Source organism: Scyliorhinus canicula, chromosome 12 (genome assembly GCF_902713615.1).
Source record: "Scyliorhinus canicula chromosome 12, sScyCan1.1, whole genome shotgun sequence".
NCBI classification, from domain to species: domain Eukaryota; kingdom Metazoa; phylum Chordata; class Chondrichthyes; order Carcharhiniformes; family Scyliorhinidae; genus Scyliorhinus; species Scyliorhinus canicula.
In genome coordinates, this window is record NC_052157.1 from 10,755,348 (window position 1) to 10,781,265 (window position 25,918).

The window sequence follows — 25,918 nt, forward strand, 5'->3', positions numbered from 1 at the left end:
AGATTCCTGCTCCATCATCAAAGCCACCCGTGGCGAGTGTCCTGATTCAGGTGAAAGGGCTCTTTTAATGTCGGTGGCCAGCACCCGATGACATAAATGGGGCCCCATTGACATCTTAGGTCAGAGCCGGTTGGAGCTTGGGCGGAGCGGGTTCGACTTGGCAACGGAAGAGCAGAGGCTTGGTCAGAGGGATGTCTTTGATCATTATTGTGGCCCCAGGCATGCACCCCCAAGGCTCACAAAGATCACCTGGGCTGCGGCCACTTGGAGGTGGCCGGAGCGGGGGGGGATGCTTGCAATGGTCCCCACCCCCCCCCCCCCCCCAACTCACCCCCCCTACAACTTGACTTACTTGGGCCGCCTCTGATTTGCAGACCTCAATGTGACAAACAATGTTGGAACGTCGCCTGGTGATTAGAAATGAGGCCAGGGCCTCGCAGTGAGGGGAAAGGGGGACTCTCGGACACTAGCTGGGTACAATCTACCACATAGCTTTAGCCATTTTAGCTGCGTCTGTCAATTCAGCTCCTTTGCGCTGGCAAACAGCTATACCTGTTCCTCACCATCCCTCCCCCAACCTGCTGAGCTTGGTTTTTATTGTTTAATATCAGGAAATACGTTGCACGCAGTGTGGTGTGCATCAGCCTCGTGGTAGCAGAAGGCTGTGGGTTCAAGGCCCATTACAGGATTTAAGAACAAAGAAAAGTACAGCACAGGAACAGGCCCTTCAGCCCTCCAAGCCTGCGCCGACCATGCTGCCCATCTAAACTAAATCTTCTACACTTCTGGGGTCCATATCCCTCTATTCCCATCCTATTCATGTATTTGTCAAGATGCCCTTTAAACGTCACTATCGTTCCTGCTTCCACCACCTCCTCCGGCAGCGGGTTCCAGGCACCCACAACCCTCTGTGTAAAAATCTTGCCTCGTATATCTCCTCTAAACCTTGCCCCTCGCACCTTAAACCTATGCCACCCAATAATTGACCCTTCTATCCAAGGAAAAAGTCTCTGACTATCCACTCTGTCTATGCCCCTCATAATTTTGTAGACCTCTATCAGGTTGCCACTCAACCTCCATCGTTCCAGTGAGAACAAACCAAGTTTATTCAACCTCTCCTCGTAGCTAATGCCCTCCATACCAGGCAACATCCTGGTAAATCTCTTCTGCACTCTCTCTAAAGCCTCCTTATCCTTGAGCACTTAATTTTGAAGGTCACTTTAGTGTAGTGCTGAGGGAGTATTTCACCATCTATTGAAGGATGGATGTGTAAGCTCTTTCAGAACAATTGAAGGAAGAACACAGCAGTCTCTCCAACATTTAACACCAAAAATAACATTAACTGGTCTATTCATAGAATTTATAGAATTTACAGTGCAGAAGGAGGCCATTCGGCCCATGGAGTCTGCACCGGCTCCTGGAAAGAGCACCCCACCCAAGGTTAACACCTCCACCCTATCCCCATAACCCAGTAATCCCACCCAACACTAAGGGCAATTTTGGACACTAAGGGCAATTTATCACGGCCAATCCACCTAACCTGCACATCTTTGGACTGTGGGAGGAAACCGGAGCACCCGGAGGAAACCCACGCACACACGGGGAGGATGTGCAGACTCCGCACATATTATCTATGTTTGTGGGGTCTCGCTCTTCACAGATACGCCGCAACAGTGACCATACTTCAAAAGTGCCCCATTCGTTGTAAAACTCTTTGAAACATCGTGGATGGGATTCTCTGATCCTGAGGCTAAGTGTTGACACCGTCGGAAACGCCGTCACGTTTCTTGCCAGCGTCAACATGGCCTCAGGATCAGCAATCCTGGCCCCTACAGGGGCCCAGCAGGGTACTGGAGTGACCCACGCCACTCCAGCTGCTGATGCCGGCGTCAACTGGGCGCTGCTGGATCCGCGCATGCGTACTGGGACCGGCGCCAATGCGCGCATGCGCAGTGGCTTCCTTCTCCCCGTTGGCCCCGACGCAACACGGCGTAGGGCTAAAGGGGCTGGCGCGGAAGAAAGGAGGCCCCCAGCCAGAGAGGCCGGCCCGCCGATCGGTGGGCCCCAATCACGGTCCAGGCCACAAAGGAGGCCCCCCCCGGGGTCGGTCTCTTTCCCCCCCCCCCCCCCCCCCCCCCCACCCACCGGCCGCCCCTAGACCCTTCCACGCCGAGGTCCCACCAGCTAAGAGCCTCATCCTCCCACCTTCCTTTATCTGATCTGATACCTTTCTCCCTCATGTGTTTATCTTTCCTCCGCTTAAAAAGCAATTGATCCATCCAGAGTCACCCAAGGCGTCAGGATGTTCCAAAGTGCGTCATGGACAGTGAAGAACTATTTGAATGAGGAACATGGGAAGAGAAGTAGGCCATTCAGCCCCAGGAGCCTGTCCCACCATTCAATAAGATCATGGCTCACCTGTGGCCCACCCGCTTTGACCTATATTCCTTAATATCTTTATCTTTGCTTAACACAAATCTATCTATCTCAGATTTAAAATTAACAAGTGTTTTAGCTTCAACTGCTGTTCGTGTGAGAGAGTTCCAAACCTCTACCTCCCTTTGAGTGAAGAAGTTCTTGCGAACATCTCTCTTGAATGGTCTGGTCCTAATCTTTGGACAAAGTCCCCGAGCTTTAGAATCTCCAAACCCCCGCCCCTACCCCCAGGAAGTAGTTACCTTTATCGACGAGGGTGGCGGCGCAGTGGTTAGCACTGGGACTGCGGCACTGAGGATCCGGGTTCGAATCCCGGCCCTGGGTCACCCTCCGTGTGGAGTTTGCACATTCCCCCCCGTGTCTGCGTGGGTTTCACCCCCCACAACCCAAAAGGTGTGCAGGTTAGGTGGATTGGCTGCACTAAATTGCCCCTTAATTGGAAAAAAAATAATTGGGTACTCTAAACTTAAAAAAAACAGCATGAAGGGCCAGGCCCCATGATGTCATACTGCCGGGGTGGTGTCTGATTGAGCCTCTCTGCCGCCAACTTAGTTTTTTACAGATCGGGGCAGCCTCTAAATATGGTACCCCTGATGGAACCACCAATTCACGAGACACGCGCTTTAAGATATGAACAGTGGTTTTAATCTACTTACTACAGAGCCTGCCTGTTACCCGTTGAACTCTCGATGAACTGCAGGCTGGCTCTGGACACGTTTATTTATACAGCAGTCAAGGGGGAGAAGTCGTGGGCAGAGCCCTGTACAAACTCCTGATCATTCCCAGAGCTACTCCCCCTAGTGGTCGGATAACACTACTGCGCTTACAATGGTATTGGTAAATACAGTGTGAATTACTAAGTTACATTCACCACAACCCCAAAGTTAGAATGGAAGCAACCCCCATGCAATACACCCCTGGCATAGCTCCCTAGGCAGTGCTGCCTGGGCAATGTAGGGCCGTGCCGGGGGGGAAGGGCAGTGTCAGGTCAGGGGACAGTGCCTGGCATTAGAGCAAGGGGGAAGTACCAGTGACAGTGCCAGTGGGCAGTGCTAGGGAGCAGTGCCATGGGGCAGTGCCATGAGGCAGTGTCATGGGGCAGTGTCATGGGGCAGTGCCATGGAGCAGTGCCATGGGGCAGTGCCATGGAGCAGTGCCATGGGGCAGTGCCATGGGGCAGTGTCATGGGGCAGTGTCATGGGGCAGTGTCATGGGGCAGTGTCATGGGGCAGTGTCATGCGGCAGTGTCATGGGGCAGTGTCATGGGGCAGTGTCATGGGGCAGTGCCATGGGGAAGTGCCATGGGGCAGTGTCATGGGGCAGTGTCATGGGGCAGTGTCATGGGGCAGTGCCATGGGGCAGTGCCACGGGGCAGCAGTGTCATGGGGCAGCGTCATGGGGCAGTGCCATGGGGCAGTGCCATGGGGCAGTGTCATGGGGCAGTGTCATGGGCAGTGTCATGAGGCAGTGTCATGAGGCAGTGTCATGGGGCAGTGTCATGAGGCAGTGTCATGAGGCAGTGTCATGGGGCAGTGTCACGGGGCAGTGTCATGGGCAGTGCCATGGGGCAGTGCCATGGGGCAGTGTCATGGGCAGTGCCATGTGGCAGTGCCATGGGGCAGTGCCATGGGGCAGTGTCATGAGGCAGTGTCATGAGGCAGTGTCGTGAGGCAGTGTCGTGAGGCAGTGTCGTGGGGCAGTGTCATGGAGCAGTGCCATGGGGCAGTGCCATGGGGCAGTGCCATGGGGCAGTGTCATGGGGCAGTGCCATGGGGCAGCAGCGTCGTGGGGCAGTGCCATGGGGCAGTGCCATGGGGCAGTGTCATGGGGCAGTGGCATGGGGCAGTGTCATGGAGCAGTGCCATGGGGCAGTGCCATGGGGCAGTGCCATGGGGCAGTGCCATGGGGCAGTGCCATGGGGCAGCAGCGTCGTGGGGCAGTGCCATGGGGCAGTGCCATGGGGCAGTGTCATGGGGCAGTGGCATGGGGCAGTGTCATGGGGCAGTGTCATGGGGCAGTGTCATGGGGCAGTGCCATGGGGCAGTGCCATGGGGCAGTGGCATGGGGCAGTGTCATGGGGCAGTGCCATGGGGCAGTGCCATGGGGCAGTGTCATGTGGCAGTGTCATGAGGCAGTGTCGTGAGGCAGTGTCGTGAGGCAGTGTCGTGAGGCAGTGTCGTGGGGCAGTGTCGTGGGGCAGTGCCATGGGGCAGTGTCATGAGGCAGTGTCGTGAGGCAGTGTCGTGGGGCAGTGTCGTGGGGCAGTGCCATGGGGCAGTGTCGTGGGGCAGTGTCGTGAGGCAGTGCCGTGGGGCAGTGTCGTGAGGCAGTGCCGTGGGGCAGTGCCGTGGGGCAGTGCCATGGGGCAGTGCCGTGGGGCAGTGCTGTGGGGCAGTGTCATGGGGCAGTGCCATGGGGCAGTGCCATGGAGCAGTGCCATGGGCCAGTGCCACGGGGCAGTGCCGTGGGGCAGTGCCGTGGGGCAGTGCTGTGGGGCAGTGTCATGGGGCAGTGCCATGGGGCAGTGCCATGGAGCAGTGCCATGGGGCAGTGTCATGAGGCAGTGTCATGAGGCAGTGCCACGGGGCAGTGCCATGGGGCAGTGTCATGGGGCAGTGTCGTGGGGCAGTGCCATGGGCAGTGTCATGGGGCAGTGTCATGGGGCAGTGTCGTGGGGCAGTGTCGTGGGGCACTGTCATGGGGCAGTGCCACGGGGCAGTGCCGTGATGCAGTGCCGTGGGGCAGTGTCATGGGGCAGTGTCATGTGGCAGTGTCATGGGGCAGTGTCATGGGGCAGTGTCATGTGGCAGTGTCATGTGGCAGTGCCATGGGGCAGTGTCATGGGGCAGTGTCGTGGGGCAGTGTCGTGGGGCAGCGTCGTGGGGCAGTGCCATGGGGCAGTGTCATGGGGCAGTGTCACGGGGCAGTGCCATGGGGCAGTGTCATGGGGCAGTGCCACGGGGCAGTGCCACGGGGCAGTGTCGTGGGGCAGCGTCGTGGGGCAGTGCCATGGGGCAGTGTCACGGGGCAGTGCCACGGGGCAGTGTCATGAGGCAGTGCCACGGGGCAGTGCCGTGATGCAGTGCCGTGGGGCAGTGTCGTGGGGCAGTGCCGTGGGGCAGTGCCGTGGGGCAGTGCCATGGGTCAGTGCCTGGACACTGCCCAGTCATGCCTTCTCTGCCTTGAATGCAGCACTCCCCTGAGCACCCCTGGTACGTCTGCCCGCCAGGCGCGCATCTTGGGAGACCAGTTGGCATTCACACAGGAATGCCCTCTCACCAACATGAATAGATTATCCAATGGGGGAGAATAATCAGCCGCAGAAGCCGGATGATGACTTGCAAATTTATTATAATGGGGTTCCCGCCATTGAATGGGGGAGATTCCCGTGACTTCACTGACGGGAAGGGGGCGAGTCATTGACGAGTCATCCCGCCGACGTAATACTTGATTTGGGCCTCTCACGAGATATTCCACTCCGGTCAACAAACCAGCCCGAAAAGAAGGCGAGCGGGAAATCCCGGCCCCAGTGGCCGATCGAATAATAATCTTAATAGTGTCACATTAACTCTGCAATGAAGTTATTGTGAAAAACCCCTAGTCACCACATTCCGGCGCCTGTTCGGGTACACAGATAGAATTTAGAATGTCCAATTCACCTACCAAGCACGTCTTTCAGGACTTGTGGGGGAAACCGGAGCACCCGGAGGAAACCCACGCAGACGCGGGGAGAACGTGCAGACTCCGCACAGACAGTGACCCAAGCCGGGAATCGAACCCGGGACCCTGGAGCTGTGAAGCACCAGTGCTAACCACTGTGCACAGCAAAAGCCCCAAAAAAGTAATGTGCTAAAAACAAACGCTAAAACTGAGTGAACCTGCGGCTAATTCCTTCCACTCACCCGACATTCAAGGGCGGAATTAATTCTGTGAAACACCAAGCTCCCAAGGATTAAGAAGATTTCAGTCATTGTGATGAATTCAGCTGTGCAGTGATGGTTTGGATCTCTGAGTGCTTTTTCTCAGCCTCCTTGTTGTGGCTGTGCCTACTCTGTTTCACTGACGAGGAAGTGGCGGACTGGGATGCGGGGGTTACATCAGACAGGAGCAGTGACAGATCAAGTTCACATGTGAAATTCAGTACGTGTGAGACAGTAGCTGCAGCACGGATAATTCCCAGATGTGCGTCACAGCTGCATATATATTCCAGCTCCAGCACATTAACTAGGTTACGATGCATGGGACGCAGTTTTAGAGACGGGGGATGGAACAGCTCGCCATACAAATCACATCACCCCGCCGTTACACCTCTTCAGATATCCAAGGTGAAAAATCAGTTTTGATTTTGCTCCTCGACAGCTCTCCTGAGCTCACATTCAATTTAAATCAGTTGCTGATAGACTGAATCCAAAAGCCTCAAGTACCTCAGGAATCTGCTCATGAGAGTGAGGCTAAATGCCTCGCTCCGATATGCAGATTTTTCAAAAAGCGATCCCGCCACATTGTCGGGATTTACATCACAAGATCTTGCGAGATCGCGTTGGACCTCGCGTTGCGAGCTGGGTAGACCCTGGGAGCAGGGTCTACCAGCTTTTATCACCACCTGCGGGAGAACAGTCTCCCAAACGGAGAATTCACCCCTGCATGTTTTCAAGAAGGAGTTAGATATTGCTCTTGGGGTGAAAGGGACCAAAGGATATGAGGGTAAAGTGGGAACAGGCTACTGACTTGGATGATTAGCAATGATCAGAATGAAAGGGGGGAGCAGACTCGAAGGGCCGAATGGCCTACTCCTGCTCCTAGTTTCTATGTTTCATAGCATTCCACTCCATACTGAGTGATGAGAGCATATGTGGGGATAATGTTTGCCTGCAGGCATTTTGTTCAAACCTGTATTTAGGTTTGTGGCCCTGTGTGATTAAAGTTCTGGAGAAAAGTAGCACAGTCCTCACACACCGGGACCGCGATTCTCCGAAATCCCGGTCAGGTGTTGACTCCGGCATAAACACGGGAATGGTGCACGCCGGCGTCAACGGGCTTCCTGGCCCAGTGATTCAGCGGCCCTCGGGAGGCCAGCACGCCGCCGGAGCGCTACGCCAGCGCCGAAAGGCGGCCCTGCACTGCTGGAGCGGGTCCATGCATGGGCGCGACGGCCGTCTCCGCGCCTGCGCAAGCACATGGTGGCCGTTTCCACGCCAGCGCCGAGCAACATGGCGGAAACCTACAGCGGGCCCGCGTGGAAGGTGGTAGGCCCCCTCCAGGTTGCGGGCGCCCGCCGATCGGTAGCCCCCGATCGCGGGCCTCGACGTCGTGGAGGCCCCCCCCCCCGGAGTCTGATTCTCCTGCCCACCCACCCCCGACCAGGACGGCCACTGCAGCTGCAGGTCCGAGCTCCCGTTGGGTGGTACCAGGTTGGAACCACGCCGGCGGGAATCAGCAGAACGCGGCGGTAATTTGGCCGGAGAATCGCCGCAGGGGCCGTTTTCAACAGCCCCCGACCGGCGCCACGTCGCGGGCGCGATTGCTGGTGATTCTCCGGTGAATCGAGTCCAGGCGTCGGAGTGGCGTGGCGGGAATTTTGCGCGTCACCGCTGATTCTCCGACCCCGCGCGGGCTCCGAGAATCCAGGCCAGGATATCACAATCGTGAGTCAGGTCACAGAGTAAAAACAAAGTAAGAATGTCTATGAATGGAAATCGGTAATAAAGGTCCATGTCGCTGAGGTATGGGATCGTTCGCATATCTTAAGGGCAACAAACGAACCGTGGAAAAAAAGCAATGGAATCTGCCAGGTCAGATTCTTCAAATCTGGGTCTAGTTTTCTGTCTGTTAGACGCTGACAGCAGCTGTCAGTACAATCAGCCTAATTGTTAAGAGAACACGCAGCAATGGGCTCTTTATTACTGCGATGGTGTGATATATGATGTATCGCAATAGCTGTGACTGGTAGGGATGTGGGTCAGCTCCAAACTGAAGCTCAGTGGCAGATAAAGACTGAAGAAAGTGAGGAGCTGGATGGGATAAGCAGTCTGTCTTTGCCTTCTATCGCCTGTTCTGAACACAGATTTTATTTTACTCCATCAGACGATGTGGGTGTCACTGGATAGGTCAACATTTATTGCCCATCGCTAATTGCCTTTGAGAAGGTGGTGGTGAAACGCAGCAGTCCATGTGGTGCAGGTACACCCACTGTGCTCTTAGGAGGGAGTTCCAGGATCTTGATCCAGCGACAGTGCAGGAACGGTGACGTAATTTCAACTCAAGATGGTGAGTGACTTGGAGGAGATCTTGCCGGAAGTGGTGTCCCCCCCATGTATCTGCTGCCCTTGTACATCTAGGTGGCAGAGTTTGTGGGTTTGGAAGGTGCTGTTGAAGGAGCCTTGATGAGTTGCTGAAGAGTATCTCGTAGATGGTAACACTGCTGTCACTATGTGTCAGTGGTTGAGGGAGTAAATGTTTAAAGTTATGTTCAGGGTACCAATCAAGTGGATTGCTTTGCCCTAGATGGTGTCGAGCTTCTTGAGTGTTGTTGGAGCTGCACTCATCCAGGCAAGTGGAGAGTATTCCATCACATTCCTGACTTGTGCCTTGTAGATTGTGGACCGGCTTTGGGGAGTCAGGAGGTGAGTTACTTACCGCAGGGTTCCCAGCCTCTGACCTGCTCTTGTTGTCATTGGTAAATCATCCTTGGCCAGCCGCTGATGTTCTGTCTGTTAGGATTAGTGCTGGTTGGTGAGATTTCCTACAGGGAGCGGGAAAGTGGAAAGGTTACCCTCAAAGCTTGACTCTCCACAGAAAGATGTCCTTGCTATTGAATTTGGGTTTGTCTTCCGTGACCCCCTTCCTCTGACCCCAATTCATTTGCTGCTTAGAATTTGCAGCATAGAAATAGGCCATTCAGCCCAACAGCCCCAGTGAGTCTCCTGCTACTCTTCTGCATCTGACCCTATCAGCATAACCTCCTACCCTTTCTCGTGTGTACATCTAGTTTCCTCTTAAAAACATCTTTACTGTTTGCCTCGATCACAGCCTGTGGTTGTGAGCTTCATCTTCTAACCACTCTCTAATTAAAAGTTCTTCCTGATTTCCTTGTGGGATTGATTAGTGACTATCATGTATTTATGATTTTGAGTTTTAGTCTGTCCCATGAGTGGAAGCACCTCCTCTCCGTCCACCCTACTGAACCCTCTCATGAACTTAAAGACCTCTATCAGGTCACCCCCGGCCTTCTCTTTTCTAGAGAAAAGAACCCATCCTTTTGTTGGCAGGATTGGACACCACAGATGTTCGAACATTGGGTGCAATCAAAGATGCAGAGTCAAACGTTGCTGCAGGGAAAAAGAACAGCTGCTAATTGGCCATCAGCATCAATGAGCAGGGATTAGATTGGCAGCCTTGACCTAATTTGAGGCAAAGCCGTTTGTCCCCGTCTCTGGGGATTGGAACAAACCTCATTAAAACAGGCCAGTGAGAAACGAACCAGGCTAATGGTGAATTAATTACACATCAATATTTTTCATTTATCCCCTGCCTCTTGCCTTCTCGTCTCACTCAGTGGGGTCACTCCTTGCCTGGGCAGCATTGCATTGATATCCTGAGATCTGCAGGGCCTGGCCCCAATGGTATTCAAATTGGACTATAGACTGTGAATGTCACTGGATCATTCTACTACATGGGCATCATGAAATGAAATTAAAATCGCTTATTGTCACGAGTGAAAAGCCCCTAGTCGCCACATTCCGGCGCCTGTTTGGGGCCTCACGGTAGCATGGTGGTTAGCATCAATGCTTCACAGCTCCAGGGTCCCAGGTTCGATTCCCGGCTGGGTCACTGTCTGTGTGGAGTCTGCACGTCCTCCCCGTGTGTGCGTGGGTTTCCTCCGGGTGCTCCGGTTTCCTCCCACAGTCCAAAGATGTGCGGGTTAGGTGGATTGGCCATGCTAAATTGCCCGTAGTGTAAGGTTAATGGGGGGGATTGTTGGTATACGGGTTACGTGGGTTTAAGTAGGGTGATCATTGCTCGGCACAACACCGAGGGCCGAAGGGCCTGTTCTGTGCTGTACTGTTCTATGTTCTATGTTCTATGTTCGGGGAGGCTGTTACGGGAATTGTCTCAGCCAATCCTGCCCCCTATTATTATTAATAAAATTTAGAGTACCCAATTAATTTTTTCCAATTAAGATACAATTTAGCATGGCCAATCCACCTACCCTGGGTTGTGGGGGCGAAAGCCACGCAAACACGGGGAGAATGTGCAAACTCCACACGGACAGTGACCCAGAGCCGGGATCGAACCTGGGGCCTCGGCGCCGTGAGGCAGCTGTGCTAGCCACTGCGCCACTGTGCTGCCCTTCTTTTCTCCTTTAAGAAACCCCTTAAGACCCACCTCTTTGACCTGGAGTTTAGCTGTATCGCTTCGTGCGGCTGGATGTCAAATTTTGTTTGCGAACGCTCCTTAAAGATTCCTTGGGCCATTTTACAACATTAAAGAACTTGCATAAAGACCAGTTATTGTTGTTGCGATTGCAGAGAAGTTGCACCCAGAAGGTATTGCAGGCCCACCTTCTCAACTTCCTTCTTCGTGCCAAATGGTTGAATTGTTCTCTTCCCTGGGGGAGTTAATGGAAGGCTCACTGTGTGGTGTCAGACCATAGGAGTGGAAAGAACCCTAAACAATAATGCAACTTGATTGTTCGGGAATGCCGCTGGGGGGGGAATTAGCAAATGGGACTGCGTGATTGAAGCCGAGATTGCTCAATGAGTGTCAGTCATGTTTTGGATTTGGGTCAGGCCAGAGGAGCCCAGAGGGGTGTGTGGGGGTGGGGGGGGGGGGGGGGGGGGGGGGGTGTGGTGGGGGGGTGTTGGGGGGGGGGGAGCCAAGAGGAGCCCAGAGGGGTGGGGATGGGGGGGGGGGGGAGCGCAGATAAGAAAATGTTAAAGGTCGTTCTAGCTTTTGTCACTTGACAGGAAATGGTTGCCTGTTGTACCACTCTTATATTCGGGGCTGGTTTAGCACACTGGGCTAAATCGCTGGCTTGTAAAGCAGACCAAGGCAGGCCAGTCCAATTCCCGTACCAGCCTCCCCGAACAGGCGGCAGAATGTGGCGACTAGGGGCTTTTCACAGTAACTTTATTGAAGCCTACTCGTGACAATAAGCGATTTTCATTTCATTTCATTTTCATTTTCATTTCATTTTGGAGTGCTTTGTTGTGTCTGTTGGTGCTTTGTTGTGTCAGTGGAAATGAAATTGGCCTCAGCCACTCACAGATACTGAGCAGTTTTTGCCCTATGAATGATTTGCTTCTTGAAGCTTTTCCTGTTTTATGTTGCGCACTGCCCAGTAGGTGGTCGGAGCTGATGGTGCTTTCCATGTGCAGCTGGAGGAGCCGAAGCTCAGAAACTGGCTTGAGGTAGCATTTAAGCTATCCAGGTGGTGACGATCTCCTCTTGATCCCAGCTTGGGCTGCTGTGCAGAAAGGATTTATTTTTGCGGTGCGGAGTGAATTGCCCCCGTGCTGTCTCTCGTCTGTGTTACGGGGCTGTGAGCGATCGAGCCCCTTGTCTGCAGGGTGGGGATGGGGGGGGGGGGGGGGGGGGGGGGGGGAGGCAAACGCAGCAACGGCAAGGAGGAGGAGCCACTGGAGAGGTGACAGAGGGGAAATGCCAAAGGGAAGCATGTGGGTTAAGAGCTGACTGCCTGAGTAAACACTGCATGGTGCACGTCCCGGGCCTGTAGCAGTGCTGTGTTTACAGGCCCCAGTTAAAGTCACTCTTTAGCAGTGCTGCACTTCCCTGCAAGGCACCCAGACAGCTAAAAGGAAGGAAAAAGGACAAAAATATCCTTGCGCCAAACTTCAATAGTTTTTGTTCACTTCCTGTGTAATAGCGAGCTACATTAAACGTACATTATCTACGTTGTTGGGCCTCTCACAGATCTGTGTTTAAATTCGAATTACAATGGAGTGTGTTGTCCCCACTGAATGGAATAGAATTATCCAGAGAATGAGGAGCATTCAGGATTCTGTGCCTGTGTTGCTAGGAGCTTCAGAGGAATGTCCCAGAGTCAATCACTGAGTCGTTTTTTTTAATAAACTTGGTGCAATTTTTGTCATCTAGTCAAATAGAGAGACATTGAGCAGAGAGTGTGATGCACTATCAATTACGACGAGACGAGAGTAGAGAGTAATCGAGGCTTTATTACACAGAGATGTGTTGCCTCCTGTAGCTGCTGGCGAAATGGCTGCAGCTCGGTGAGCACACACATTTATACCCCGCCTAATGGGTGGAGCCAGCAGGCAGGGATCTACCCCTGTACCTGTAGTACAGGGGTTTTACCGTATTACCTCTTATATACGGATTATACAAACAGTGCTGACTACTACATTCACCCCTGTTAAAAAAGAGTCCAGTGGGAGTGGTGGAATAAAAACTATTTACATGGTATGTGAGCATTTTTAAAGTGTACAGTTTGGTGAAAGTTCACAAATTTATCCAGTCGGGTGCCTTGATCCTCCGCTGTGAGCGCCGCAGTCCAGGTGGTGATGCAGGTGCCGACTTGGTCACCTGTGACTCTGGGAGCGTGCAGTCCTCATCTTCATCCCCAGGTGGAACCAATGGGAGGAGGAATTGTCCTGGGGCGGGGGCTGTAGTGAGGTGCGCTGGGGGGAGGGTACGTGATGCCAGGGCAATCAGAGGGGGGGGGGAGGTGTCGAGTGGTGTGGGGTCGTGGGTGGGGATCCAGCTGGTGCCAGGTCCCTGAGGGAGACTGTGTCCTGGCGGCCATCGGGGTACGCCACGTAGGCATACTGCAGGTTTGCATGCAGCAGCTGTACCCTCTCGACCAACGGGTCCGCCTTGTGGATCCGCACGTGTTTGCGGAGGAGGACGGGTCCTGGACCTGTCAGCCATGTTGGGAGTGAAACCCCGGAGGTGGACTTCCTGGGTAAGGCAAGGAGATGTTCATGGGGGGTTTCATTAGTTGCCGTGCAAAGTAGCGATCGGATGGAGTGGAGCACGTCGAGGAAGACCTCCTGCCAGCGGGAGACTGGGAGATGTTTAGACCGCAGGGCCAGCTGGACGGCCTTCCAGACTGTCCCATTCTCCCTCTCCACCTGCCCGTTTCCCCGGGGATTGTAGCTGGACGTCATGCTCGAGGTAATGCCCTTGCTGAGCAGGTACTGGCGCAGCTCATCGCTCATAAAGCAGGATCCCCGGTCTCCGTGGATGTAAGCCGGGAAACCGAACAGGGCGAAGATGGTGTTGAGTGCTTTAATGACCGTGGCAGATGTCATATCGGGGCATGGGATGGCGAAAGGGAATCGGGAGTATTCATCGACCACGTTCAGGAAGTACGTGTTTCGGTCGGTGGAGGGAAGTCCATGCTAAGACGTTTAAAGGGTCAGGAGGCCTTCACCAGATGCACTTGGTCTGGCCGGTGGAAGTGCGGCTTGCACTCTGCGCAGACCTGGCAGTCTCTGGTGACTGCCCTGATCTTCTCGATGGAGTTGGGCAGATTGCGGGTCTTGATGAAGTGAAACAACCGGGTGACCCCTGGGTGACAGAGGCCGTCGTGTAGGGCCCGAAGTCAGTCCACTTGTGTGCTGGCACATGTACCTCAGGATAGTGCATCAGGGGGCTCGTTAAGCTTCCCGGGGCGATACAAAATCTCAGAATTGTTGGTGGAGAGCTCGATCCTCCACCTTAAGATTTTATCGTTTTTGATCTTGCCCCGCTGCGTATTATTGAACATGAAGGCTACCGACCGTTGGTCAGTGAGGAGAGTAAATTTCCTGCGGCGAGGTAATGCCTCCAATGCCGCACAGCTTCTACGATGGCTTGGGCCTCCTTTTCAACAGAGGAGTGTCGAATTTCGGAGGCATGGAGGGTGCGGGAAAAGAATGCCACGGGCCTGCCTGCCTGGTTGAGAGTGGCGGCTACAGCGACGTCCGATGCATCGCTCTCGACCTGAAAAGGGAGGGTCTCGTCGACCGCGTACATCCTGGCCTTGGCGATGTCAGCCTTGATGCGGTTGAAGGCCTGGCGGGCCTCAGCCGTCAGGGAAAAAACTGTGGACAGAATGAATGGGCAGGCCTTGTCTGTATAGTTAGGGACCCACTGGGCATAATAGGAGAAAAACCCCAGGCATCGTTTCAGAGCCTTGGGGCAGTGGGGAAGTGGGAGTTCCATGAGGGGGCCATGCGGTCGGGGTCGGTCCCTAGAACTCCATTTTGCACCACATAGACAAGGATGGTGAAGCGGTTGTTGCTGAACACGCCCTTCTCCTTGTTATACGTGAGGTTCAGGAGTTTGGCGGTTTGGAGAAATTTTAAAAGGTTAGCGTCGTGGTCCTGCTGGTCGTGGCCGCAGATGGTGACGTTATCTAGACACGGGAAGGTGGCCCGCAGCCCGTGCCGGTCAACCATTCGGTCCATCTCACGTTGAAAGACCAAGACCTCATTAGTGACGCCGAAGGGGACCCTAAGGAAATGGTAAAGGCGGCCGTCTGCTTCGAACGCAGTGTATTGGTGGTCCGCCTTACGGATGGGGAACTGGTGGCAGGCAGATTTCAGGTCCACTGTCGAAATGTCCCGGTACTGTGCAATCTGATTGACTATATCAGATATGCGTGGGAGGGGGTACGTGTCGAGCTGCGTGTACCGATTGATGGTCTGACTGTAGTCAATGACCATCCTCTGTTTCTCCCCAATCTTTACCACTACCACTTGAGCGCTCCAGGGACTGTTGCTGGCCTCAATAATGCCTTCCCACAGCAGCCGCTGGACCTCCGACCTGATGAAGGCCCTGTCCTGGGCGCTGTACCATCTGCTCCTGGTGGCGACGGGTTTGCAATCTGGGGTGAGGTTTACAAACAGGGAAGGTGGGTCGACCTTAAGGGTCGTGAGGCCGCAGACGGTGAGGGGTGGTAGGGGTCCGCCGAATTTTAGAGTTAGGCTTTGGAGGTTGCACTGGAAGTCCAGGCCGAGTAACAGGGCAGCGCAGAGGTTGGGGAGGACGTAGAGCCGGAAGTTGCTGAACTCTACGCCCTGGACGGTGAGTTTGACGATGCAGTACCTCCGGATTTCCACGGAATGGGATCCGGAGGCCAGGGAGATTCTCTGGTTAATGGGGTGTACCGCGAGGGAGCAGTGCCTTACCGTGGAGGGGTGGATGAAGCTTTCCGTGCTCCCAGAGTCAAGAAGAAGAGATGTCTTGTGCCAATCGACCTTTACCGTCGTCAATGCGGTTGCGAGGTTCACCGGCCGGGACTGGTCGAGCGTGATGGAGGCGATTTGCGGTTGGTGTTGATAGGCCCCGGGCTGGTTGGCGGCGGCGGTGGCTGATGATGAACGGCCCGATGAAGCCCCCGACGAGCAGGGGTCCTGAGGCGCCGTCCAAGATGGCGCCAAAGATGGCAGCGCCCATATGCCGCACATTGTCTGTGGGGACAGAAATGGCGGCACCCACGGGTCGCACGTGGGAGGTGCAGGAACAATGGGCCTGGGTACAGCGGCGATCGACCAGGCCTGGCACACGGCAGCGAAATGTCCCTTCTTTCCGCAGGCCTTGCAGGTTGCGCTCCGCGCCGGGCAGCGTTGTCGGGGGTGCTTTGCTTGCCCGCAGAAATAGCACTTGGGGCCCCCCGGGTTGGCTGGCTGCCGCGTGGCGCAGGCTTGGGGTTGGCTGGGGGCGGCCACTGGTGGGGCCCCGATGTCCATAAGGGCGCTGTGCGGTCGGGGGCGTACGACTGTATGTTGTGGGAGGCTACCGTTAGTGAGGTCGCGAGTTGCCTGGTTGCCGCGAGGTCGAGCGTACCCCCTTCTAATAGGCACTGACGGATGTTCGCCGACTGCATGCCTGTAACGAAAGCGTCCCTGATTAAGAATTCTGTGTGTTCCACGGCCGAAACTGCCCGGCAATCGCAGTTCCTCGCCAGGATGTGCAGCACGCCAGAAATCGTCTAATGACTCACCGGGGAGTTGTTGCCGCCTAGACAGGAGGTGCCTGGCGTAGAGTTTGTTGATCGGCCGGATGTAGTTCCCTTTCAGAAGCGCCATGGCCTCAGTGTAGTTGGGCGCATCCCGGATATGGGATAGGATCTGGAGTTTCTTGAGTATAGGATCTGGAGTTTCTGTGCTTCTGAGGGTTGTTCTGTAGCTGATCCGATGGAGGCTTCAAAGCAAGCTAGCCAGTGTGCGAAGGCCGACTTGGCGTTGGCTGCTTGAGGGTGCAGCTGCAGGCGATCCGGCTTGATGCCTAGTTCCATTGCTATAAAATCTCTGTTTAATAAATTGATGCACTATCAATTACGACGAGACGAGAGTAGAGAGTAATCGAGGCTTTATTAAGCAGAGATGGGTAACCTCCCGCAGCTTCTGTCGAAATGGCTGCAGCTCGGTGAGCACGCACATTTATACTCCGTCTACTGGATAGAGCCAGCAGGCAGGGATCTGCCCCCGTACCTGTAGTACAGGAGCCTTACTGTATTACCTCTCATCTACGTATTATACAAACAGTGGTGACTACCACAGAGTAGAACCCTGTATGGCGGAATTCCTCTTTGTGGGGGGTGTCCAACATGCAACATGGAAATTCCATTGGGCCCAGCTAGCCTGCGTTGGTGATTATTCTTGGGATGAACAGTGATAATTCCAGGTGCCTGCTCTGTCTCCGTACTCCCCGTTCCATCAGCCACACGCATCACTCAATTTCAAATGTTAACATGGGGCATGATTCTCCGTGCTACGTGCCGGCTCGAACGGAGAATTTGCAGGAGGTTTGCGCTGAAAATATTAGCGCCGGTCCCTCACCGATTCCGGGATGGGTAAGGGGCTAGCAGCAGCACCAGGTGAAACTTATGACGCCCGTGCCGAAAATGGCCGGAGAATGGGCGGGTCCTAGGCCGCGCATGCGCACAGCTGACGACATGCAGCGGTCGCGCCGTGTACACGCCGCTGACCGTGTGCGGATTCTACCCACCTGGCCACGACCCCTCAGGCCACCCTCCCCGGCCACACCCCACCAGCCACCCCAGCCCTTGGGGAAGCCTCCCCGGCCAGCGTCAGGATCCCGGCCAAGTGTGGCGGCGCTGGACACAGTCAGTGAGGCTGAGACCTCACGTGCCCCGCGTGGTTGGGAACTCAGCACATCGGGGGCGGAGCATTGCGGGAGGGCCGGCTGATCACGCGCTAACGTCATTGCAACAGCGCACGGCGCGCAAAGAGATTACCCCATTTCCAAGGCTCGGAGGATGGCTGACCGGCGTCAAACTACTGCCGGCCCCGATTTGGGCGTCGGAATTGATTCTCTGCCCGATCGCTGATTACGATATTGCCGTCGGGCAATGGAGAATCCCGCCCATAGTCTCTGTTTTAATCACTGATCATTAGTGAACGTGGTGCAACAGCATTTTGCATTTATATAGCATCTTCGATATAGCAAAATCCCCCAAATCACTTCGCGGAAATGTAATCAGATAACAATTTGACGCCAAATTGCATATTATATATTAGGATCATTGGGTCAATTGGGCAGGATGAATGAGGTGGAATTCGCCCCCCACCGGGACTACGGGGGTGAGGGGGGAGGAATGTGGAGTGTTTCCTGCTGCAGAGGCTGGCCCTGATCTCATTAATTATTCACCTGGGTGAGGTTTGCATCATATTCCATGGTGGAGCAGGCATGGGTCCTGCCATCATAGCTGGTGCCGTCTTGAAGAGGTGCCCAACATCACTGACCCACCTTTGAAGAATGATGACGGGCCCCCTGAAAAAGAAGATGGATCTGCAGGGACATTCTGAGGCTGGAAGCTGGGCCTCCTCGATGACACTGGACCTAGAAGATCCGCCTGTGGATACTCCCTTCCCCAGTCACTGCTGTGGTGTTCCTGATCGAGGGTCGCTGGCAGCCTCCACTCAGAGACAGCCCCTGGCATTGTTCAGGTGTGTTCTGAATTTCACACGCCACATTGTTCTGGACTGGTCCTGGAAGGCGTGTTTTCCCACTGGCACCACAGAGAATCTGGCGTGGGAGGAATATTCCAGTCAGGTATTCATCTGCATCCCATCAACGGGATGTAAATCAGTTTCACCCTGGCCTCCAGCAGGTTTACGGATCTGCTATGGAGGGGAGCAGGGAAGATTCGGCAGGGTATTCACACCAGGGAAAAAAACGATTTTTGGATTCCTGCTGAATTCTCCTCCGCCCGCCATTGAACCACCAGGTTATGGGAGAGTTCTGCCCAGAGAGAGAACGAGAGGTGGAGAACTCAGGGCCGTCACAACTGAAGGCAGAGTCAATAATGATGGGATGGAGGAATTTAATATATAAGATTATCCAGTTAAATAACCAAGTGTTTCATCCAAAGTGGCTATTGAAGGGCTTCTTGAATGTAGTTCTTTATGCAAAGGGTTTCATCAAATAAATAGTAATTAATTAAAATTGGTGCACACATCAAAATGAAATACCAACATAAAGTATTCATTTCGAACCCTATCTAAGTCTTCCGGCTCCACACACAAACTACCACAGTGATACTTAATGGGCCCTACTCTTTTCCCAATTATCCTTTTACTCTTAATGTGCTTGGAAATTAACTTTAGCTTTTCCTTTATTTTACTTGCCTGTATCCTTTCATGTCTCATTTTTGCTCTCCTAATTTCCTTTCTAAGTTCCCTCTTGCACATTCTATACGATTCTAGGGCTTCTGCTGTTTTGATTTGTTGATCCCGTCCTTTTTGTCTATTGGCACACGTGGGCCCTGCACTCTCTCTGTTTCCTTCTTGAATGCGTCCCGCTGTTACGTCACAGATTTACCTAAAAGCTTCTGCTCCCAGTCCATCATAGAACATAGAACAGTACAGCACAGAACAGGCCCTTCGGCCCTCGATGTTGTGCCGAGCAATGATCACCCTACTTAAACCCACGTAACCCGTATACCCGTAACCCAACAATCCCCCCATTAACCTTACACTACGGGCAATTTATCATGGCCAATCCACCTAACCCGCACATCTTTGGACTGTGGGAGGAAACCGGAGCACCCGGAGGAAACCCACGCACACACGGGGAGGACGTGCAGACTCCACACAGACAGTGACCCAGCCGGGAATCGAACCTGGGAACCTGGAGCTGTGAAGCATTGATGCTAACCACCATGCTACCGTGAGGCCCCGAACGGGAAAGAACAATCAGCCAAGGAGTCTATCAGGAGAGTTACTGTCAGTTTTGAATCAGTAAGTACTATACATATGAACTGACAGCTACACGATAAATTCATATTGATTTTTTCTTTAAATATGGCCTTGCCTTGGGAACTCCCCGAATAGATCCTGTGCCGATTTGATCTGTAGTGTGGAGGAGCTTAAACTCAATCATACTTGAGAAAGCTGGACCGAACATAAGTGTGTGTTTTTCCGCTAAAGCTATGCAAAAAAACTTTGAAAATTGCTCTTGCTTCACTCTGGGAGTTGAATTCAGCCCAGACAAATGGTCCTAGAGTTCAAATTCTCTTGATTTGCCACTTTCCCTCTGCTAACGTGGATTGCTGAACAAATTCAACATAGAGAGAGCAAGGATTGAGCAGTCACGAATACCAGACATTTAAGTGTTGACTGTGTTTGTGCGAGGAGAACTTTCAGTCTTTTGCACATTGTCACATGGTTTTGTTCGACAAGGGAGTCAGTGGTTAAGGCGCTGGACAGGACTACGAGAGTACGAGGTTACAATCAGATCAGATCGAAGGGCCAAATGGCCTACTCCTGCTCCTATGGCCTATGTTCCTAAAGCAGGAACGGGCCATTCAACTCCTCAAGGCCTGTTCTGCCATTCTATTCGGGCATGTTCTGCAATTCCCTGCTATTGCTCCATATCTCTTGATACATTTACCTCATAAATACCTACCAATCTCATAATAAACCCTACAGTGCAGAAGGAGGCCATTTGGCCCATAGAGTTTGCACTGACCCTCCGAAAGAGCACCCTGCCAAGGCCCACTCCCCCACCCTATCCCTTTAACCCCGTAACCGTTGGACACAAAGGGTCAATTTAGCATGGCCAATCCACCTAACCTGCACAACTTTGGACTGTTGGAGGAAACCGGAGCACCCGGAGGAAACCCAGACAGACACGGGGAGAAAGTGCAATCTCCACAAAGACAGTGACCCGAGGCCGGAATTGAACCCGGAGGACATAAAGGCAAAAACTAGGGCATACCATACTGCAAAAGCTCGTGGTAAACTAGAGGATTGGGAGAACTTTAAGGTTCAGCAAAAAGGCTACTAAAATTAAAATCAAAAGAACCAATATGAACTACAAAAGGAAACTAACAGAAAACATAAACACTGATACTGCTTCCATAAGTATATAAAGAGGAAGAGAATAGCTAAGGTAACTGTTGGCCCTTTGGAGGACAATATTGGTGAGGTAATAATGGGGAACACAGAGATGGCGGAGGCACTGAACCAATATTTCGCCTGTCTTCACATGAGAGCACAATAAAAAATTCCAAAAACTGCAGTTAATGTAGAGGAACTAACCAAGTATCAACAAATCTTGATATTCTGAAGACAATCAATTGAAGGGGTGATTTGAAATTGTTTCTTATTTGTAATGAGAGATTTGGGATGAACATTCTCTTCTCTCCCATCTCCGAAATACCTCCGCAATATCGCAAAATAAATGGGCACGGTGCAGAGAAATTGAGCGGAGGCCACAATGATAAAGATGTTTTCCATGCCCAGTGACACAGAAGGCCTCCTGAGCTGTAAAGAACCTGGTCTGGGTAAATAATACATAATTGATCACATTGCTGCTAAAGAACGTACAGAACCCATTAACACTGAAGGTGCATGACTGATCTAACATAACAGATCTGCTGGGTGGAAATGGGGCCTCAAGAGAGAGGAAGCAGAGCTGAAACTTTAAAGGTGAAAGAAGGTCATTAAGTAGGGAACAGGCAGGGGCGGCACGGTGGTGCAGTGGTTAGCACTGCTGCTTCACGGCGCCGAGGTCCCAGGTTCGATCTGGGCTCTGGGTCACTGTCCGTGTGGAGTTTGCACATTCTCCCCGTGTTTGCGTGGGTTTCGCCCCCACAACCCAAAGATGGGCAGGCTAGGTGCCCCTCAATTGCCCCTCAATTGGAAAAAATGAATTGGGTACTCGAAATTTAAAATAAATAGGTAACAGGTGAACAGACTATGTTGCCAGTGCTGATGGGCAGCGAATCTGATATTTTGTGTTTTTCACTACTCTTCCCCTTTAAGTGATTGGATTAATCATCGAAAATATCCCACAAAATCATTGAATCGACCTTCTTAGAGCAGGGAAAGTTAAGGGGTGATTCAATAGAGGGTAAAGTATCTTCTCACAAATTTGATTCCAGATCTGTTCAGTGGAGATCTATAGTTCACCATTATGTCCATAGCTCTTGCAACAGTGCACCCTCTGACTGCCCATTAAAAAAAAATATTTAGAGTACCCAATAATTATTTTCCAATTGAGGGGCAATTTAGCATGGCCAATTCACCTAACCTGCACATCTTTGGGTTGTGGGGGTGAGAACCATGCTGACACGGGGAGAATGTGCAAACGTTACGCGGGCCGTGGCCCGGGACCGGGGTCGAACCCGTGTTCTCAGTGCCGTGAGGCAGCAGTGTTAACCACTGCGCCACAGTGCCGTCTGCACCCTCTGACTGTCCATGAGCAAACATTTTATATGTATGTGTTGAGGGTGACAATTACACGTTAAAATATAAAAAACAAGTGGAAAGAACAGCAATTGTTTCACGGTTCGGTTGGAAATTGAATAGTTGCATTTGTTACCGACTGCTTATTTCTGATCCGCATCTCACTGTTCGCCTCTACTGTCCAATGAATAAACTACCCTCACCCAACAGAATCAAACTCAAAGGGTCATATGGACTCAAAACGCTAACTCTCTGCACAGGTGCTGCTGAGGTTTATCCAGTATTTTCTGGTTTTATTTCAGAATTAAACTTGAAGTGACCTTGGATTGTGCTCACGTACAGCTATTTGGCACTGTGGCCTTCAGCTCATTTCGATCTTAAAACGGAGCCACACGTTGTTCAATACATGGTATAAATCTGCTCTCAATATTAAACAGTGCATCATCTAAAACTGGACAATTGCAATTCAAATTAAAAAAAACAAACACATTGGAACCCCAATTACTGAACGCCGATGGATTTATCCCAGCCTTTTTAACTCTTCCTGCGAGATCTATTTTTTTTCTCATAGAAAGCGTGGAATATTTTGACGTCTCTAATCACCCCGGGATTGGTGGAACTTTTCTGAAGTAAATTACATCTTATTGTTGAATGAGATTAGCATGGATTTGGACAGTTGGAGGTCATCAGTACTGTCGCTGTGGGGAAGACTTAAAGTAATTAAAGGGAATGCAACAGTCACTCGGGAAGGATAATACTGACCTCCAGGAGGCAAAACATTTAATATTATGTTGAAAGACTTATTTTGCTGGAAAGATCTCCACAGATTAATAGAATCTTATTGATTGGAAGGAGGCCTGTCGTCCCATCATGCCAGTGGCAGCTCTGTGAAAGAACGTTTATCCTTCATTAACTATCGAGTCACCTAAAGATACTGATTGTCAAGATGGGCTCCTATTGTTCCCATTCGCAGGGATATTGATGGTTACTTCAAGTTCTCAATGCTCTGTGCCATAATATACACCAGTATATCATGGTGCAGACACACACTGATGGACACACACAGGCACCAATCAACATGCACAAACACCGCAGCCAATCACCAGTTAGAATACACACACTATAAAGGCGGAGGGTACCACGGTTCCCGCTCATTCTGGGTGCTGCCTCTGAGTGCAGCAGGAACTCATCCAGACCAGCACGGACTCACAACACGTACTGAGAGAATCAACTGGTTCGAACAAGGCTTAGGTCTCTAGTTCAAGTTAGCATCATTTAGACCCACAGTCATCGTGTGTTAGTTAGTTAGAAGTTAGTTAATAAAATTGAGTTGAACCTTCCTCAGTGTTGGTAGTGTCTTGGTCTTCTGGGTGGAAGCGGTCACACAGGATGTAGGTGCCATCAGAGTAACCTTGGTGAGCCGACTGACCCCCCCCCCCCCCCCCCCCCCCCCCCCCCCTCCACTGCTCTCTCGAGAATAGAATTTCACAGGGTGAAAAATTCTCCTCAACTCCTTCCTAATCAGGACACCCCTTATTTCTAAACCATGCCCCCTCTGCCCCCTCCCCTGCCCACCCCTTTCTACTTTCTCCCGTAAGAGGAGACATCCTTTCAGCCTCCAGCCTGTCAAGTCCCCGCTGTTGGCCTCACAGCCAATCACATTCATCCCACATACAGCGGCCATGTCCATGCCAGCATGATTTTTCCCCTTTGCGGAGTTGGTGGAAGAATTATCTGAATATAGCTCAATTTTCTGACTGCTTCTTGGGCCTGCAACAGTGCATAAAGCTGATTGAAGCTGCTTGGAGACCTAACTCTGCCTGAAACTAGGGGAGCTTTTAAATCAGTAAATTGTGAACTCCACAAAATAGGTTCTAATGGCTAAACGGTGCCTTTGAAGTTGCTGACTGTGATGATGGTCAGTAAGTGCCATTTGCCCAATAGAAAGTGAGAAAGGAAGGGAAAATGCTGGAAAATCTCAGCAAGTCTGGCAGCATCTGTAGGGAGAGAAAATAGCTAACGTTTCGAATCCGATGACTCTTTGTCAAAGCAGTGATAATGACCCTTCCAGGGTCCCTGACGCCTTCACCTGCAGGACGTATGTCCAACTGCAGCTCCTGACAGACCGCTTGACGGCTCTGGAGCGGCAGGTGGATTCCCTTCTGGAGCGTCCGCGACGCTGAGGAAATTGTGGATAGCAGGTTCAGTAAGTTGGTCACACCGTAGATTAAAATTACTGAGGAAGATAGGGAATGGGTGACCACCAGACAGAGGAAGGATAGGAAGGCAGTGCAGGAGTCCCCTCTGGTCACCTCCCTCCAAAACAGATATACCTTTGGATATTGTTGGGGGAGATGGCTCACCAGGGGAAGGTGGCAGCAGCCAGGTTCTTGGCAGCGTGGCTGGCTCTGCTGCACAGGAGGGCAGGAAAAAGAGTGGCAGAGCTACAGTGATAGGGGATTCAATTGTAAGGGGAATATATAGGCATTTCTGTGGCTACAAATGAGACTCCAGGATAGTTTTTTGCCTCCCTGGTGCAAGGTCAAGGATGTCTCGGAGCAGCTGCAGGGCATTCTGGAGGGGGCGGGTGAACAGCCAGCTGCCGTGGTGCATATAGGCACCAACAATATAGTTACAAAACGGGATGAGGGTCCTACAAGCTGAATTTAAGGAGTTAGGAGTTGAATTAAAAAGTAGGACCTCAAAGGTAGTAATCTCAGGATTGCTACGAGTGCCACATGCTAGTCAGAGTAGGAATGGCAGGATAGCTAAGATGAATACATGGCTTGAGGAATGGTGCAAGAGGGAGGGATTCAAATTCCTGGGACATTGGAACCGGTTCTGGGGAGATTGGACCAGTACAAACCTGAAGGTCTGCACCCGGGCAGGACCGGAATCAATGTCCGAGGGGGCGTCTTTACTAGTGCTGTTGGGGAGGGTTTAAACTAATGTTGCAGGGGGTGGGAACTGATGCAGGAAGTCAGAGGGAAGTAAGGTAGAGACAGGAACAAAAGGCAGTAAAGGGAAAAGTGGAAGGCAGAGAAACCAAAGACAAATATCAAAAAGACCCTTATATCATAAATCTAAAAGGAAAATCAATGTCAAAAAATCAAGCCCGAAGGCTCTGTGTCTCAATGTGAGAAGCATTTGTAATAAGGCTGATGAATTAACTATGCTGACAATCATTAATTGATATGATGTAATTGGGATCACGGAGACTTGGCTCCAGGCTGACCAAGGATGGGAATTCAACATCCAGGGGTTATCCTTAGGTGTCGAGGAGCTTGAGCCTGGTCAATTGAGGTGTTTGTCTTTGAAGGTTTTGTTTGCTGCGATGCTTCTCGAGTTGAATAGCTGCTAAGGTTTTCTTCTTTTTCTGATCTATCTCTATTACTCCAGCTCGTTTCCTGAAGCCAAATCCTAGTACCATGTTATGTTACTTGTTTGTAACATGTCGTTACTCTTTGCTTTCTCCCAGAATTATCTGATGGTTAGATTTCACAGAAACTACCAATCTTCAATTCAAGGCAAAATAGGTTCAATGAATAATGAATGAAATATTAATGATGTTGTTCACTCTTACAGAACTATCATTGGTGATAAAGTAAATCAGAATAAGTATTAACTGTATTTAACCATAAGTATCAACAATGCTGTAACTCTCTCTAACTGCTGTCTACTCATTCCTGGTTTGAAGAGAGCAAGATCCTCTGAGTTCACATATTTATACATGGATCCAGTGCTGCCATCTAGTGGTTGTCTTACACTATGATGTAGTTGTTAACTCTTTATATACCAGC

At 51.9% G+C, this 25,918-nt stretch overlaps 1 protein-coding gene across 3 annotated transcripts in view; it reads left to right on the forward strand.

Moving 5' to 3' along the window:
• The window catches only part of coro2ba (coronin, actin binding protein, 2Ba), a 203,928-nt gene that overhangs the window by 21,819 nt on the left and 156,191 nt on the right, over positions 1–25,918 (forward strand). Inside the window, exon 1 of one of the 3 annotated variants that reach the window (XM_038813206.1) lies at positions 8,523–8,703. The exons of the other annotated variants lie outside the window; for them this stretch is intronic. Within the exon in view, the coding sequence (XP_038669134.1) occupies positions 8,701–8,703 (3 nt within the window). The 5' untranslated portion in view covers positions 8,523–8,700. Of the gene's footprint in view, positions 1–8,522; positions 8,704–25,918 lie in introns of those variants that run through there. 3 annotated transcript variants of the gene reach the window in all.